Raw genomic sequence first — 15,427 nt, 5'->3', positions numbered from 1 at the left:
ATCCCACACTTGTTTTTTGTTTGGCTTTTTTGCTAGGTTCACTAAATGCTAAAACTGACCTGCCGTTATGATTCTCCAGGTCATTACGAGTTCATAGACACCAAACATGTCTAGGTTATTTTTTATCTAAGTGGTGAAAAAAAATTCCAAACTTTTCTTAAAAAAAAAAAAAAATGCGCCATTTTCTGATACCCGTAGCATCTCCATTTTTCGTGATCTGGGGTCGAGTGAGGGCTTATGTTTTGCGTGCCGAGCTGACGTTTTTAATGATACCACATTTGTGCAGATACGTTCTTTTGATCGCCCGTTATTGCATTTTAATGCAATGTCGCGGCGACCAAAAAACATAATTCTGGCGTTCATGATTTTTTTCTCGCTACGCTGTTTAGCGATCAGGTTAATGCTTTTTTTTATTGATCGGGCGATTCTGAACGCGGCGATACCAAATATGTGTAGATTTGATTTTTTTTTTAATTGTTTTATTTTGGATGGGGGCGAAAGGGGGGGTGATTTAAACTTTAAAAATATGAAAAAAAAAAAATAAAAAATGAAAAACATTTATTTTTTTACTTTTGCCATGCTTCAATAGCCTCCATGGGAGGCTAGAAGCTGGCACCACTCGATCGGCTCTGCTACATAGCAGCGATCTGATGTTCCCTGCTATGTAGCAGAAATGCAGGTGTGCTTTGAGCGCCGACCACAGGGGGGTGCTCACAGCAGGCCGGCATTAGTAACCATAGAGGTCTCAAGGACCTCTATGGTTACCATCCTGATGCATCGCCGACCCCCGATCATGTGATGGGGGTCGGCGATGAGGTCATTTCCGGCCGCCCGGCCAGAAGCGCCGGTTAAATGCCGCTGTCTGCGTTTGACAGCGGCATTCAACAGGTTAATAGCGATTTCACCCACCGCTATTGCGCGCACATGTCAGCTGTACAAAACAGCTGACAAGTCGCGACTTTGATGTGGGCTCACCGCCGGAGCCCACATCAAAGGGGGAGACACGACATGCGCAGTAATAGTACGGTGCATGTCGTGAAGGGGTTAAGGACATGTTCCAGCCAAGATCCTTCTGTTTTAAGTAGATTTTCCACCAAATCTTCATAGCTATCTGCTCTTTGAGCTTACCAAAAAATTAGCACTAATGCGAATGCTACCAATGCAGCCTTTTCCTTGCCCTGCAATAAATGGAGAAACTCCTCCTCATCTTGAAGAAGCTAACAAATCTGAGGTCCTTCCTTTATCTCTACTTCACTCAACTTTGAAAATTTGTCAATGAGATACTTGAATGGTTTTGCATTTTTATCCATTGCCTTTGCAAAGTTCTTCATTAGGCCCACCTTGATATGCAATTGTGGCAAAAAAAAATCTTATGTGGATCAACAAATAGTTGATGCAGGACATATTTACTCCATGGCTGCAGTGAATGTCAGAGAGGTCAGTCTTTTATTGTAGTGATATTATTTTGCACGACTATCCCTCTCACACAGAAAGCAGCAGTACTTTGTGTATCCACCTTGGAGACCAAGTAAGAGGGCAACCACCTTTATGTCGCCACAGAGGGGCCACAAATGTTGGTCATAGTTAAGGCACCTCAACAGCTGTTTCATATTATCATAGGTTTCTTTCATGTGGAGTGCATAACCAACTGGAATTGAAGGTAGCACATTGTCATTATGCCGTAATATGGCTTTTAGTCTTGTTTTGGAAAAATCGATGAAAAGCCTCCATTCCTCTGGATTATGACTTGTCTTCAGTGCTTCCATTAAACTGTTGATGATATTGCATGCCACAAGATCACTCTCCAAGAAGAAGTATTGGACAAGGTTTTTATCGCTGTTGCAAACCAAATCGGAACATTGCCCGCTAGGAGATTCCACTGCTGTAGCCTGGAACCTAAGAGCTCAGCCTTACTCTTGGGCAGATCCAAATCTCTAACGAGCATTCAGTTCACTTTGTGTTTTATAAAGTGTGGTTGAGTTGAAGTTGCTGACAGAAAGTCTGGATCGTGAGCGGAAGATTCTCACTTCCTCACTTGACTGGGTGGAAAATGTTTGTGGTGCTTTTGGAACCAGCAGTTCTTCTGTCTGCTCTACTGGGCATATTGCAGATGGAATGTTTGGGTACTGTAAAGTCCACGTCATTTTCCTTGAAAATCCTTTCCTAATAGAGGGGTGCCATGCAGAAATAGTAATTGGCTGCGTTATTGGTTGGCTCTCTCCAGATCATTGGGACTGCAAAAGGCACAGATTGCCTCTTCCCATGCAACCACTGGGTAAGATGTGATGTACATCTATTGCAGCATATGTGTGGAGCCCAACTCTTGTCCGGATCTCCTATTCTGCAGCCAAAATACAAGTTATAGGCTTACCTTATCGTGGTAGTCAAGTGACTTCTCCACATATGTAGCAAAAACTATCCGCTTCATTGCAATATCGAGGCATATCTGGAAAAAATCATATAGAAACATGTCCATATGCTAAGAAATCCTAAAACTTAAATAGCTCATTTATAAAAGTACGTAATTAAATGCAACTGTAATTACGATTACGTCATCTGAGTTGAGTTGGCGTCTTTTAATTGGTCACCCTAGGATGATCGAATACTGAAGGCTCTATAGACTAAATAGATGATTTAATAGACGAGCTGCTAACGATGCCATAGTGATGCTGAAATAATAAAAATGCAATTTTTCTATTAACCTGCACGAAAGGTGTCATAAGTAATTACAACCTCCTATGGATTTGGAAAATTAGAGCCAATCAGCAAATTTAAGAAACCTATTCGCACCACAAAATTAGTTGAGTTCATCAGTTTTTACCTCTGAACCAATTTGGCTGTAGTAGTGTAGGTGATCCTTTCTACCAACTTGATTTATACCCATTTAATGTTAGGGATATTCATTTATGGTTACGCTACAGTTCAGAGCTCTGGGTTTTTTTTTCCCATTTTTTTGCTATGACTGGGGTGAAGCTAATTCTTTATAAGAGAATGACAGCTGGATAAAATGGATATCCTCCCATGCAGTTAACATGTAATAGAAAACCATTTAATAACCGCTGCCAATACTAGGGCATGTGTGCCGACTGTTCTATCACAGAGCATGTCCTTCGTTCCATGTTGGTACAATGGTGATGTAGCCAAACCACAAATGGTTACCGTGAGAGTACCAATCCATATTCAGATTTGTCAGGTTATGGACACTTCACTCTTCTTCTGTGTGGCTTCTTCTATGTACTTATTTCTCTCCAGACTGGCTCTATCAAGCTTGAATAAACATGCTGAAGCGGTGGGATTCTACAAGAGAGCCTTGGAGTTGGACCCAGACAATGACACTTACAAAGCAAATCTTAAAATTGCTGAACAGAAGATGAAAGAAATGCCAAGTCCAGTAAGTTCCTCTGCGTTATTTCTGGAGCTGGGGACAGGCATTTTATGCATTTGTTGGAAAGCTATGTATTTTTTCTGTCTGCTACAGATGGGTGCTCCTGGAGGCTTAGATCTAGCGGGGCTTCTGAATAACCCTGGCTTCATGAGTATGGTAAGTCTATCGGAATATTGCTGGGATATTAAATTGCTTTCATGAACCAATTCAATATTTGATGTAACCCTTTAGTGACCAGGCCGAATCTGTCAAATCTGACATGTTATTTGATGTGGCTATAACTTTGGAATATTTCAACAGATCCCAGTGCTTTTTAGATATTTTTTCATTACACATTGGACATTTTGGTAGCGGTAAATTTAGGTCAATATTTTGTTTTTGTTTATAAAAAAAAAAAAAAATCTGAAATTTGACAGTAGTGATTTACGTAACTTTTTACCGTTTAACCACTTTACGCTGCAGCCCATTTTCGTTTTTTCGTTTGATTTTTCCTCCCCTTCTTCTCAGAGCCATAACTTTTTTTTATTTACCGTATATATTCGAGTATAAGCCGACCCGAGTATAAGCCGACCCCCCTAATTTTGCCACAAAAAACTGGGAAAACTTAATTACTTGAGTATAAGCCTAGGGTGGAAAATGCAGCAGCTACTGGTAAATTTCAAAAGTAAAAATATATACCAATAAAAGTAAAATTGATTGAGACATCAGTAGGTTAAGTGTTTTTGAATATCCATATTGAATCAGGAGCCCCATATAATGCTCCATACAGTTCATGATGGGCCCCCTTAAGATGCTCCATATTAAAATATGCCCCATTTAATCCTGCATAAAGGTTAATAATGGCCCCATAAGATGATCCATAGAAACATTTGCCCCATATAATGCTGCACAAAGGTTGATTATGGCTCCATAACATGCTCCAAAAGATATTTGCCCCATATAATGCTGCACAAACGTTGATTATGACCCCATAAGATGCTCCATACAGACACTTGCCCCATTTGCTGTTGCTGCGATAATAAAAAAAAAATAATCACATACTCGCCTCTCGTCGCTCAGGTCCCCGGCACTTTAATTATTCACCTGGCCGCCGCTCCGTCTTCTGCACTGACGTTCAGGCAGAGGGCGTGCACTAACCACGTCATCGCACCCTCTGACCTGAGCGTCACTGCAGAAGACGTTGAAGATGGAGCGGTGCCGGAACAAGGAGCAGCTGAATATCGCGCAGCGCTCCCCTCCCCGTTATACTCACCTGCTCCTAGCGTGGTGCAGTCCCTGGTGCCCCGGCGCCTCAGCTTCTTCCTGTACTGAGCGGTCACATGGTTCCGCTTATTACAGTAATGAATATGCGGCTCCACCCCTATGGGAGGTGGAGCCGCATATGCATTACTGTAATGAGCGGCACCATGTGACCGCTCAGTACAGGAAGAAGCTGAGGCGCTGGGAGAACCAGGGACCTGCAGGGACTGTGCCAGGAGCAGGTGAGTATAATTAGACAGCTCCCCCTCCCCTGCCGACCCCTGGGTATGACTCGAGTACAAGCCGAGAGGGGGAATTTCAGCCCCAAAAAATGAGCTGAAAATCTCGGCTTATACTCGAGTATATACGGTACTGTCCACATAGACGTATGAGGGCTTGTTTTTTGCAGGACGAGTTTGTACTTTTGAATGACGCCATTCATTTTACCACATAGTGTACATAAAAATGGGGGAAAAACAATTGAAATGCTGTGAATTTCTGTGAAATAAAACACAATTCCAACATTTGTTTTTATGGTGTATATTTTGTGGTAAAAATGACTATGCAATATGATTCTCCTCATCAATACGATTATGATGATATCAAAAATGTCCAGATTTTTTTTTTCACCACTAAAATAATAAAAAAAAATCTGAAGTTTGAAAAAAAAAAAAAAAAAAAAAAAATTTCTGAGACCCATAACATTATTTTTCATCCAGTGGAACTGTCTGATAACTTATTTTTTGTGGGATGAGACAACATTTTTATTACCATTTTTGAGATAGATGTGACTTATTGATCGCTTCTTACAGCATTTTTTGTGGAATTGAGGTGATCAAAAAAATATGTAAATTTAACTTTCTTTAATTTTTTCCTTTTAAGGTGTTTACCAATTGGGTGAATTGTTTTTATGTTTTGATTGAAAACAAAATACAAAATGTGTATTTTTTTATTGTTTAATGTTTATTTTCACTGGGGGAAAGGGAGGTGATTTTAACTTTTTTTTTTTTTTTACTTTTTGCTGAGTTTGTTAGCCCTCTTAGGGGGCTTGAAGATGCGATCATCGCTCCTTTTGAAGCCCTGCCACAGGTTCCGCAATGACAGTCACGGGGGTCATCAGCTGACCCCTGGCTGTCATGACAACCCATTGGCGACCTGCAGTTGCGCTGATGACTAGAAGTAAAGACACGCGTGCCCATCCGTGCTAGTTAACAGGCAATAAACAGGTTAACAGTTGTGGGCGGGGCTCCGCTCCACCTGCTATTGTTAGCGGCAGGTCCTGGCTGTAATACTTGGCCATCGCGTGCTGGATATGGGGCGGGTTCGCTGCACGAGCCCGCTCCACATACACCGCGTCCAACTTGTGGTGTATGTAAATGGCGGATGTCGTGAAAGGGTTAATTCAGATGCCACATACAATATTTAACATTGACCTTATGACTCCTTTACATCAGCACCATCTATCAAGTCTCCCTTTGCTTAGTTAGGATGTTAGAAGGAAATTTACACTTTAAGTTTAAGGGATTTTTTTAGGGACCTATTAAGTTTTAAACTGACTTTCAGGGACCTATATATTAAAAAAAAAAAAATAAAAAATAAAATTTAAAAACCACACCCTTCATAATATCCAAAACTGCTGTCAGGTAATTTTCATCCTTCAGATGCTTTTCAGGAGTTAACACAAAGTTGAATGACAAGAATTAAAAATGTGATTTTAACCACTGAAATATTACTACCATCTTAGGCTACTTTCACACTGGCGTTAACTGCAATCCGCCACAATGCGTCATTTTGCCGAAAAAACTCATCCTGCAAAAGTGCTTGCAGGATGCGTTTTTTCTGCATTGACTAACATTAGCGATGCATTTGCGACGCAATGACACACGTCGCAACCGTCGTGCGACGGTTGCGCCGTGCTGTGGCGGACCGTCAGGAGCAAAAAACGTTACATGTAACGTTTTTTGCTCCCGACGGTCCGCTTTTTCCGACTGCGCATGCGCGGCCGGAACTCCGCCCCCACCTCCCCGCACTTCCCCGCATTTCACAATGGGGCAGCGGATGCGCTGGAAAAATGCATCCGCTGCCCCCATTGTGCGGCGGAGACAACGCTAGCGTCGGGAACCTCGGCCCGACGCACCACGATGGGCCGAGCCCGACGCTAGTGTGAAAGTAGCCTTAAAGAGAACCTGTCAGCAATATAAAGTAAGGGTAGGGCCATGATGGCCCTGTTAAACTAATTAAACTGATATTTTTGATGAAGGTATCTGATCGAGTTTCCGTCTAATAATATCTCTATGCATCGGGGCAGGACTAGGGGTAGGGTGGTCTTTCTGCTCCTGCACAGCACCGCCAGCCTCCGGTGTTTTTATGTCAGGTCTCTGATTATTCAATGATTTGCCTGCATTGTGAAATTTAGCACCACTGCCGTCTTTGGAATAAGTGCACGTGCACAGTTTGATTCCACGTACATTCTTCAGGTCTTTGTTAAAATGGAGCCAAAGGTTGCGCATGCGCAGATCGAGATGTCATTAAGCCGAGATCTTGATCTGCACTGCCTCTGGCCCATCTTACTGAAGACTAGCCGTGGAATCGCACTGTGCACGTTCCGTCCTCCCCAATGTCTGGGGGCATAGAATTTCAAAAGGGAGGCAGATCACTGAATAATCATTGACCTGACCTAGAAAGACAGGCGGTGGGATAGAGGAGCAGAAGACCATAGAACGAGTCCCGCCTCGATGCACAGGGAAATTATATATTATTTTTTTTTTATTATTATTTTTTTTTAACAGCGCCACTATGGCCATACCCTTATTTTAGGCCACTATAGCTGGCAGACTCGCAGGCGATGACAACAATCACACCACAATCATGATCTTAGAGTGCCAGTAGGGTTCAAAGGGGAGCCCTCATGTTCTGTTAATCCCCTTTCTCACTTGAGACATATCCATACATGTCTGTGACCCGGCACTTATTGACCTGGGACGTATGGATATGTCCCAGCGATTAAGTGCACAGAGATGCTGTGCGTGCGATCGCCACCGGGTGTCTGCTGATTCAGACAGCTGACACCCAGCACTCAGTGCCAGGAGCAGTCCCGCACCGCTCCCGGCACTTTAACCCCCCTAAATGCTTCAAATTTGATGCACACCATAGCAACCAAAATTTACCACTAACATGAAGTAGAATGTGTCATGAATATCTCAGAATCGGTGGGATCCATTGAAGCATTCCAGAGTTTTTACCACATAAAGTGACAGTGGTCAGATTTATAAAATTTGGACTGGCCTTTAAGGTAAAAAATTGGCTCAGTCACTTAGGGGTGATCTATAATGATCCATGTCTTTTAAACCCGAAAGTATACATACAATTCTGGCAAAAATTAAGAGACCACTGCAAAATGTTCAGCTTGTCTGATTTTTCTCTTTATAGGTATATTTTTCAGTAAAATGTAAATTGTTCTTTTATTCTACAAAATTCTGACAACATGTCTCCGAATTTCCAAGCAATAAATTTTGTATTTTTTTTTATTTCAAAGTGGTCAAAATTAAAAAAAACGGGCTTTCAGACCTCAAATAATGCAAAGAAAACAATTTCATAATCATTTAGAAACAACAATTCTAATGTTTAAACTCAGGAAGAGTTCAGAAATCAATATTTTGTGGAATAACCATGATTTTTAATCACAGCTTTCATGCGTCTTGGCATGCTTTCCACCAGTCTTTCACACTGCTTCTGGGTGACCTTATGCCACTCCTGGTACAAAAATGTAAGCAGTTCTTCTTTGTTTGATGGCTTGTGACTATCCATCTTCCTCTTGATTACATTCCAGAGGTTTTCAGTGGGGTTCAGGTCTGGAGATTGGGCTGCCCATGACAGGGATTTGATGTGGTGGTCTCTTAATTTTTGCCAGAGCTGTATTACAGCAATGATAAGTTGCTGCCATTCTTCCTATGAAATGTAGGTGCACTAGACGCTGCAATCTATTTTTCAGAGTGAATTTTCTATCTAATAAAATATGCCCATGGTCAATCGAAGCCAAGGAATGTTTATTTTTATGCAGTACTAAATGTCAATTTAAATTTTATTAAAGACTTTTGTTTGTTTTTTTCCCTTCTAGGCATCAAACCTCATGAATAACCCCCAAGTTCAGCAGTTGTAAGTTTTCTGCATTAGTTTTCATGTTGTATAAATATATACTTTTTTTTTTTTACTTTTGAAATATTTGTAAATTTGATCACACAAAATATATAAAGCTGTTGTAAGTCATAACTCATCCCAAAACATGATTTGGCGTAACCCCTTTGATGTGGGCTTGCAAGCCAAGCCCCCTTTTTCCTGGCAGGTAATAGAGGCAGATGATGGCTGATTAAATGTGCTAACGTGTTAAATGACACTGTCAGTCTGTGACAGCGGCATTTAGCACATGCCGACATAGGGGACTGCTCATGCCAATGGATTGCCATGATGGCCAGGGGTCTGCTGAAGACCCCTGTGTCTGTCATCACTGTACTCCTGTGAAAACCAGCCCATGGCTGGCGTTCATAGGAAATGGTGATTTTAGCTATACAGTGTAGCACCTAAGGAGTGAAAAGCAAAAAAATATATATATATAGAACTCAAATTATCCCCTTTGTAGCACATTGCAGAAAAGATATATATTGGTATCGCTGCATGTGTAAAACTCCAATCTATCAAAATACAAAGTAAATTAATCTGATCTTTAATAACAAGCACAGGGGTCATCAGCTGACCCCCAGCATTATGCCAACACATCAGCGACCCGTATGTCTACTTTACATCAGCATCATTTTTCTAACATACTTTTTGTGATTTTTTTTTTTTTCTTTTTCAATCAAGTTTCCAAATCCTTTTTAACACTTATTCAGTTTTTAAGGAACCTTAAAGGGACTTATATATTGGAAAGCTGCTAAAGGTATACCATTTAAAACCTGTACCCCTCAAATTATTCAGAACTGCTGCGAGGGTCTGTGCACACATTGAATTTTTGTCACATGTTTCTCTGCGCAGATTTCTCACAAAATCTGAGTGAATGAGAATCCAGACGTCTCCTGCACACACTTGGTGCAGATAGAATTGACATGCAGCACATCGGCACCAAAAACGCATGTGAATAATGCACTTATTTTACTCAACGTTTTTCCTATAAAGACACTCAGTGTGTACATGCCCTAAGCAAGCTTGTCAGCCGTTGATGAGCAGATCATTTGAGATTTGAGTTCTCCAGAATCACCAAATTTTCTTCAAAAACTTAACTTGCTGCAAATGAATCTTGAAGTAAAACTTGATAAAGCAAATCCCCTAATTTTCCGGAAAACATGTGTGATACGCAAATGTCTCTCGGGACTGTATTCAACCGTTTTTAATGTGAAGCCAAACTCTATAAAGGGAGACCCTTTTAATATTCAAGTGACCTCAATCTATGTAACTTAAGGAAAACAGATGGTACCCATTCATAACCAACATTCTGGCCCACACGGTGGCTAAGTAGTCCGCACTGTCACATTGCAGCGCTGGGGTCCTGGGTTCAAATCCCACAGAGGACAACTTCTGCAAGGAGTTTGTACTGGTTTCCTCCAGGTTCTCCGTTTTCTTTACACACGAAAAACACAAACTGATAGGGAAATAAAATAAATTTCTCCTTCGCCACATTGGGGGACACAGGACCATGGGTGTTATGCTGCTGTCACTAGGAGGCTGACACTAAGTTGAGACAAAAAAGGTTAGTTCCTCCCCTGCAGTATACACCCTCATGCTGGCTTCCAGAGACCCAGTTCAAGCTTAGTGTCTGTAGGAGGCACACTGGATTTAAACCTTTTTTATCTCTGGACGAAGGGGCGACGGATTCTTTTATGTTCCGATCTCCCCGAACCAACAACAGGCGAGCATGGGAGTTTTACCTCTCCGTATCCTCTCCTGCGACGTGGGAAGCCACTGCCTGAGCTGACCTTTTTGGGCGACGGGCCCCTTCAAGGGCACCGATCTCCCTCCTATTTACAGACGAGCACTGGTGTGTTACCTCCAGTATCCTCTTCTGCAGCCAGGCCTTATTGCCGGACATCTGCCCTGCCCACCAGGTTTCACCCTCGGCTGTTCAGAGGCACTCTTCCACCGTGGCCTCCGTGCAGCCCCCACTGCATCACCACTGAAAAAGCGGATGATGGAAGGAGGCGGACGGTTCCTCTCCACCACCCTTTCATGGGGATGGTGGATGGAGGCTCCCCCAACCCTGCACCGTCCTATTTACCCCGGACACCTTCATTGGGGTAAGTGCACTAGGGGTCGGTTTTTCTCTGGCGGTCACACGCTTTTTTGGGGGCTCCATAGCGGCAGGGTTCCCACCTTAGCACCGCGATTCTTTTCCCTGCGATCCGCGGATGCGCGCCAGCCGAGGCCAGAAATTTAGTCCCCGGCTTCGGCCTTGTCTAGGTCGCACTCCGGTAGGCTCCGCCCACTTCACACATCATTCCTGTGGCCCCACCCACGCTTCTGGCGCTTCTCGCTCCCTGCGAGACTACACATCAGACTCTCGGCAGCCATCTTCCTTCGGCAGCACGCAGCGCTGGCCGGCTTTTCTCTTTTCCACGGAGGACCTTTTCTTCTCCCACTCAGCTATTGCGGGGCACAGGACCGGGTAAGGAGACGGCACTATCTTCTTCCCTGCAGCCTTACCCCTCAGCTTCCTCATAGCAGCTTTCTCATTACATTGGGGTACAACATGTCCCAGTCAAGGGGTAAAAAGATTACTAAAGTACATACAACCTTTTTCTCTGCGTGTACCACCTGCCAGGCTCCGCTCCCCGCTCTGCCCAGCCTGTGATGCCCAATGTGCCCAGGAGCCCTCCGCCGCTACCTACCCCAGTGTTCCTAGCCCCCCTGAGTGGGCCACGTCACTGTCTCAATCCGTGGCTTCGCTAGCTAAGGTGATTGAATCCCTTCATGACCCCTCTGGGGAGCGGGGCGTTCATTTCCCTGGGTTAAGAGACCCCTCTACAACAGGGGAATCATCGGCCAGCAGGGGCCGCTCTCACCCGAAGGAGGTTCGGACATCCACAAAACGGATCCGCACTACCTCTCCTGAGCATTCACCACGCCATTCAGTCTCGAGTAGCTCCACTTCTCGCTCACCCTCCCCAGGGGCTTGAAGCGATCATGACTCTTGAGTATGAGTCTGAGGCGTCCATGGACCTGGATTCTCCGGAGTTCCGATCAACTGTTGACTCCCTCATTGAGGCTGTCAACCATGTGCTAAAGATTAATGATGACCCTAATGCAGCTCTGGATCACGCAGTCTCCTTCACGAGAAACAAGCGATCCATCCGGATTTCCTAGAGATAGTTCGGAGGCACAGGGAGCGACCGGATAAACGCTTTATGGGTAAAAAAGTCCTGGAATCAAAATATCCCTTTTCCACAGATCTGGTTAAGGATTGGATGGAACCACCGCTGGTAGATCCTCCGGTATCGCGTTTGGCTACCAAAATGCTGTTATCAGTACCTGACGGGGCAACAATCAAAAATCCCACAGTTAGATTCTCTTTCGCGCTCAGTGTATGAAGCCTCAGGTTCCTCCCTATCTCCTTCCTTTGCTGCGGCATGGGTCGCCAAAGCAATGGTTTTCTGGGCAGATGCTCTTGCACAATCCATTCAGGACCAGGCTCTTCCATCTGAGGCGGCGGACCTCGCCAAACAAATTGCTATGGCGGCAGATTATGTGATGTACGCATCTTTTGACGCAGCAGACTGTGCGGCAACCGCGGCTTCAAACGCCGTTACCATCAGGAGAGCTATCTGGCTTAGAGAGTGGCGTGCGGATTCCTCCTCAAAAAAGTCTCTGATTTCTCTCCCCTTTCAGGGCGGACGCCTGTTTGGAGAAAGATTGGACCAACTTATTTCCGATGCCACAGGGGGAAAAAGCAAGTTTCTCCCTCAACACAGGCCAAAAGCTGCTTTTCAGCGCCAGCAGCATTTTCGTTTTTGCCCCTTTCGCGGTGGCCTTTTCTGGTCCAACTCCACAGCATCGTCCAGATCAGAATGATCTACACGCACAGACAGAGACTCTCGGCCATCTTACAGACCGAACCAGTCCTGGCGGGGAAAACCTAGACAACCCAGAACCAGAGGTTCTAGACCTTCCAGATTTCCTTCACAATGACTCGGGGAGAATTCCAATCGACACCACTGAGGTAGGCGGACGCCTGCTTCTTTTTCGACACGTCTGGCTTTCCGTCATCCATGACGAATGGGTCAGAGACCTGGTGTCTTCTGGTTACAAAATAGAATTCTCCGCCTCCCCTCCAGCTCAGTTCTTTCCCTCTCGTCTCCCAAGTTCGGGAGCTCAGTCTCGCGCTCTTCACTGCGCCATCGAATCCCTCCGCCAAAACGGGGTCATCATTCCGGTTCCGGAACACGAGAGATTCAGAGGTTTTTACTCAAACCTCTTCGTCGTGCCAAAGAAGGACAGGACAGTGCGCCCCATCTTGGACTTGAAGCTCCTAAACAAGCACGTAAAAGTACGGCACTTCCGGATGGAATCCCTCCGGTCGGTCATCTCCTCGTTGGAGAGAGGCGAGTTCCTAGCATCAATAGACATCAAAGATGCTTACCTTCACATCCCAATCTTCCCGCCACACCAAAAGTTCCTCCGATTCGCCATCCAAGAGGACCATTTTCAATTCACGGCCTTACCCTTCGGTCTTGCCACGGCACCCAGGGTATTCACGAAGGTCATGGTGGCTGTCATGGCCATTCTACACTCCCGGGGAGTGGTCGTGTTGCCATACTTAGACGACCTTCTGGTCAAAGGTCCATCTTTTCATGCCTGCGAGGCAAGTGTCCGCATTACGTTGGATTCCCTTTCGCGCCTGGGCTGGTTAATCAACTTGGACAAGTCCTCCCCTGTTCCAGCTCGAAGGATCTCTTTCCTAGGTATGATCCTGGACACGTCCAAGGGGCTGGTCTTTCTTCCTCGGTCCAAGGCCCAAGCGCTTCAGCAGGGAGCCTGGACGCTTTCTCACCCTTGCCCGCAGTCCATTCGGTTTGCCATGAAGATCCTGGGGAAGATGGTGGCCTCAATGGAAGCGATTCCCTTCGCCCAACTGCATCTTCGTCCCTTACAACAAGCTCTACTGGACAGTTGGGACAGGAGTCCCTTTACCCTCGACCGGCCATGTCCTCTGTCCCCGCGGACCAGGCAAGCGCTCACGTGGTGGACTTTGGAATCATCTCTCAACCAGGGGAGGTCCTTTCTCCCGATCCATTGGCTGGTGGTGACCACCGACGCCAGTCTCCTCGGTTGGGGAGCGGTGTTTATCCACCACACTGCCCAGGGGCGTTGGTCTATTCGGGAGTCGAAACTTCCCATAAACATTCTGGAGATCCGTGCTATCAGGTTTGCCCTGAGACGTTTTCACTCTCTACTCGCGGGTCACCCAGTCCGAATACAGTCGGACAACATCACAGCTGTGGTGTACATAAACCATCAGGGGGGTACCCGCAGCAGGGCGGCGATGCAGGAGGTCTCACACATTCTCCGTTGGGCCGAGGACAACCACTCCACCATTTCTGCGGTGCACATTCCGGGTGTCGAGAACTGGGCGGCGGACTTTCTCAGCCGTCAGGGTCTCGCCTCGGGAGAGTGGGAACTCCATCCAGAGGTTTTTCATCAAATCTGCCTTCGCTGGGGAACTCCGGACGTGGATCTGATGGCGTCCAGGCTGAACGCCAAAGTCCCCAACTTCATAGCGCGTTCTCGGGATCCCCGGGCCGTCGGGGTGGATGCACTGATATTCCCATGGCACCGGTTCAGATTCCCGTACGTGTTCCCTCAACTTCCTCTGTTGCCGATGGTGATCCGAAAAATCAAGATGGAGGAGGTTCCGGTGATCCTTATCGCCCCGGATTGGCCACGTCGCGCATGGTATGCGGAACTCGTTAATCTCGTATCCGAAGTTCCCTGGCGGTTACCAGACCGCCCAGATCTGCTGCGCCAAGGACCGATCTACCATCAGAGCTCAGGTGCCCTACGTTTAACGGCTTGGCTGTTGAAACCTGGATCCTAACTCAAGCAGGTTTCTCCCAGCAGGTCATTTCTACCATGATCAGAGCTCGCAAGACGTCTTCCGCTCGCATCTACCACCGCACCTGGAAAACCTTCTTCTCATGGTGCAGGCTCCGCGGTCGTACCCCTCTCGTTTTCTCCATTCCCTCCATTCTGGAGTTTCTCCAGTCTGGCTTGGATTCCGGCCTGGCGCTCAGTTCCCTCAAGGGTCAGATTTCAGCGTTATCGGTGTTGTTCCAGCATAAGATTGCTACTAACTCGCAAGTCAGGACCTTTATTCAAGGGGTCTCCCACATGGTACCCCCCTACAGAATGCCATTAGAGACCTGGGATCTCAATTTGGTCCTGAGCGTCCTTCAGGAATCTCCTTTTGAACCTCTGCAGGACGTCCCACTGTCCATTCTCTCATGGAAGGTGGCCTTCCTTGTGGCAGTAACATCTATCAGGCGCGTCTCGGAGTTGGCCGCACTATCCTGCCGGGCGCCATTCCTTTCCTTCCACCAGGACAAAGTAGTCTTACACCCATCTCCGGCTTTTCTCCCTAAGGTGGTGTCATCCTTTCACCTTAATGAAGATATCATTCTTCCCTCCTTTTGCCCACAGCCAAAACATAGGGTCGAAAAGGCCCTTCACACCTTGGACGTGGTATGGGCCCTCAGGAGGTACTTTTCTAGGACCGCCCCTTTCCGCAAATCGGATTCCCCCTTTATCCTCCCGGAGGGTCAC

The 15,427-nt window shown here is 45.8% G+C and overlaps 1 protein-coding gene across 4 annotated transcripts in view; it reads left to right on the top strand.

Annotated features, from left to right (window-relative positions):
• Positions 1-15,427, top strand: part of SGTA (small glutamine rich tetratricopeptide repeat co-chaperone alpha) — a 59,398-nt gene that overhangs the window by 28,672 nt on the left and 15,299 nt on the right. For all 4 annotated transcript variants that reach the window (XM_077271647.1, XM_077271650.1, XM_077271659.1 and 1 more), the window contains exons 7-9: positions 3,253-3,391; positions 3,479-3,541; positions 8,742-8,779. In XM_077271647.1, the coding sequence (XP_077127762.1) occupies positions 3,253-3,391; positions 3,479-3,541; positions 8,742-8,779 (240 nt within the window). The remainder of the gene's footprint in view (positions 1-3,252; positions 3,392-3,478; positions 3,542-8,741; positions 8,780-15,427) is intronic.

This window comes from Ranitomeya variabilis, chromosome 1, assembly GCF_051348905.1.
Source record: "Ranitomeya variabilis isolate aRanVar5 chromosome 1, aRanVar5.hap1, whole genome shotgun sequence".
Taxonomy (NCBI): domain Eukaryota; kingdom Metazoa; phylum Chordata; class Amphibia; order Anura; family Dendrobatidae; genus Ranitomeya; species Ranitomeya variabilis.
This window is presented reverse-complemented; position numbering and strand designations above follow the sequence as displayed.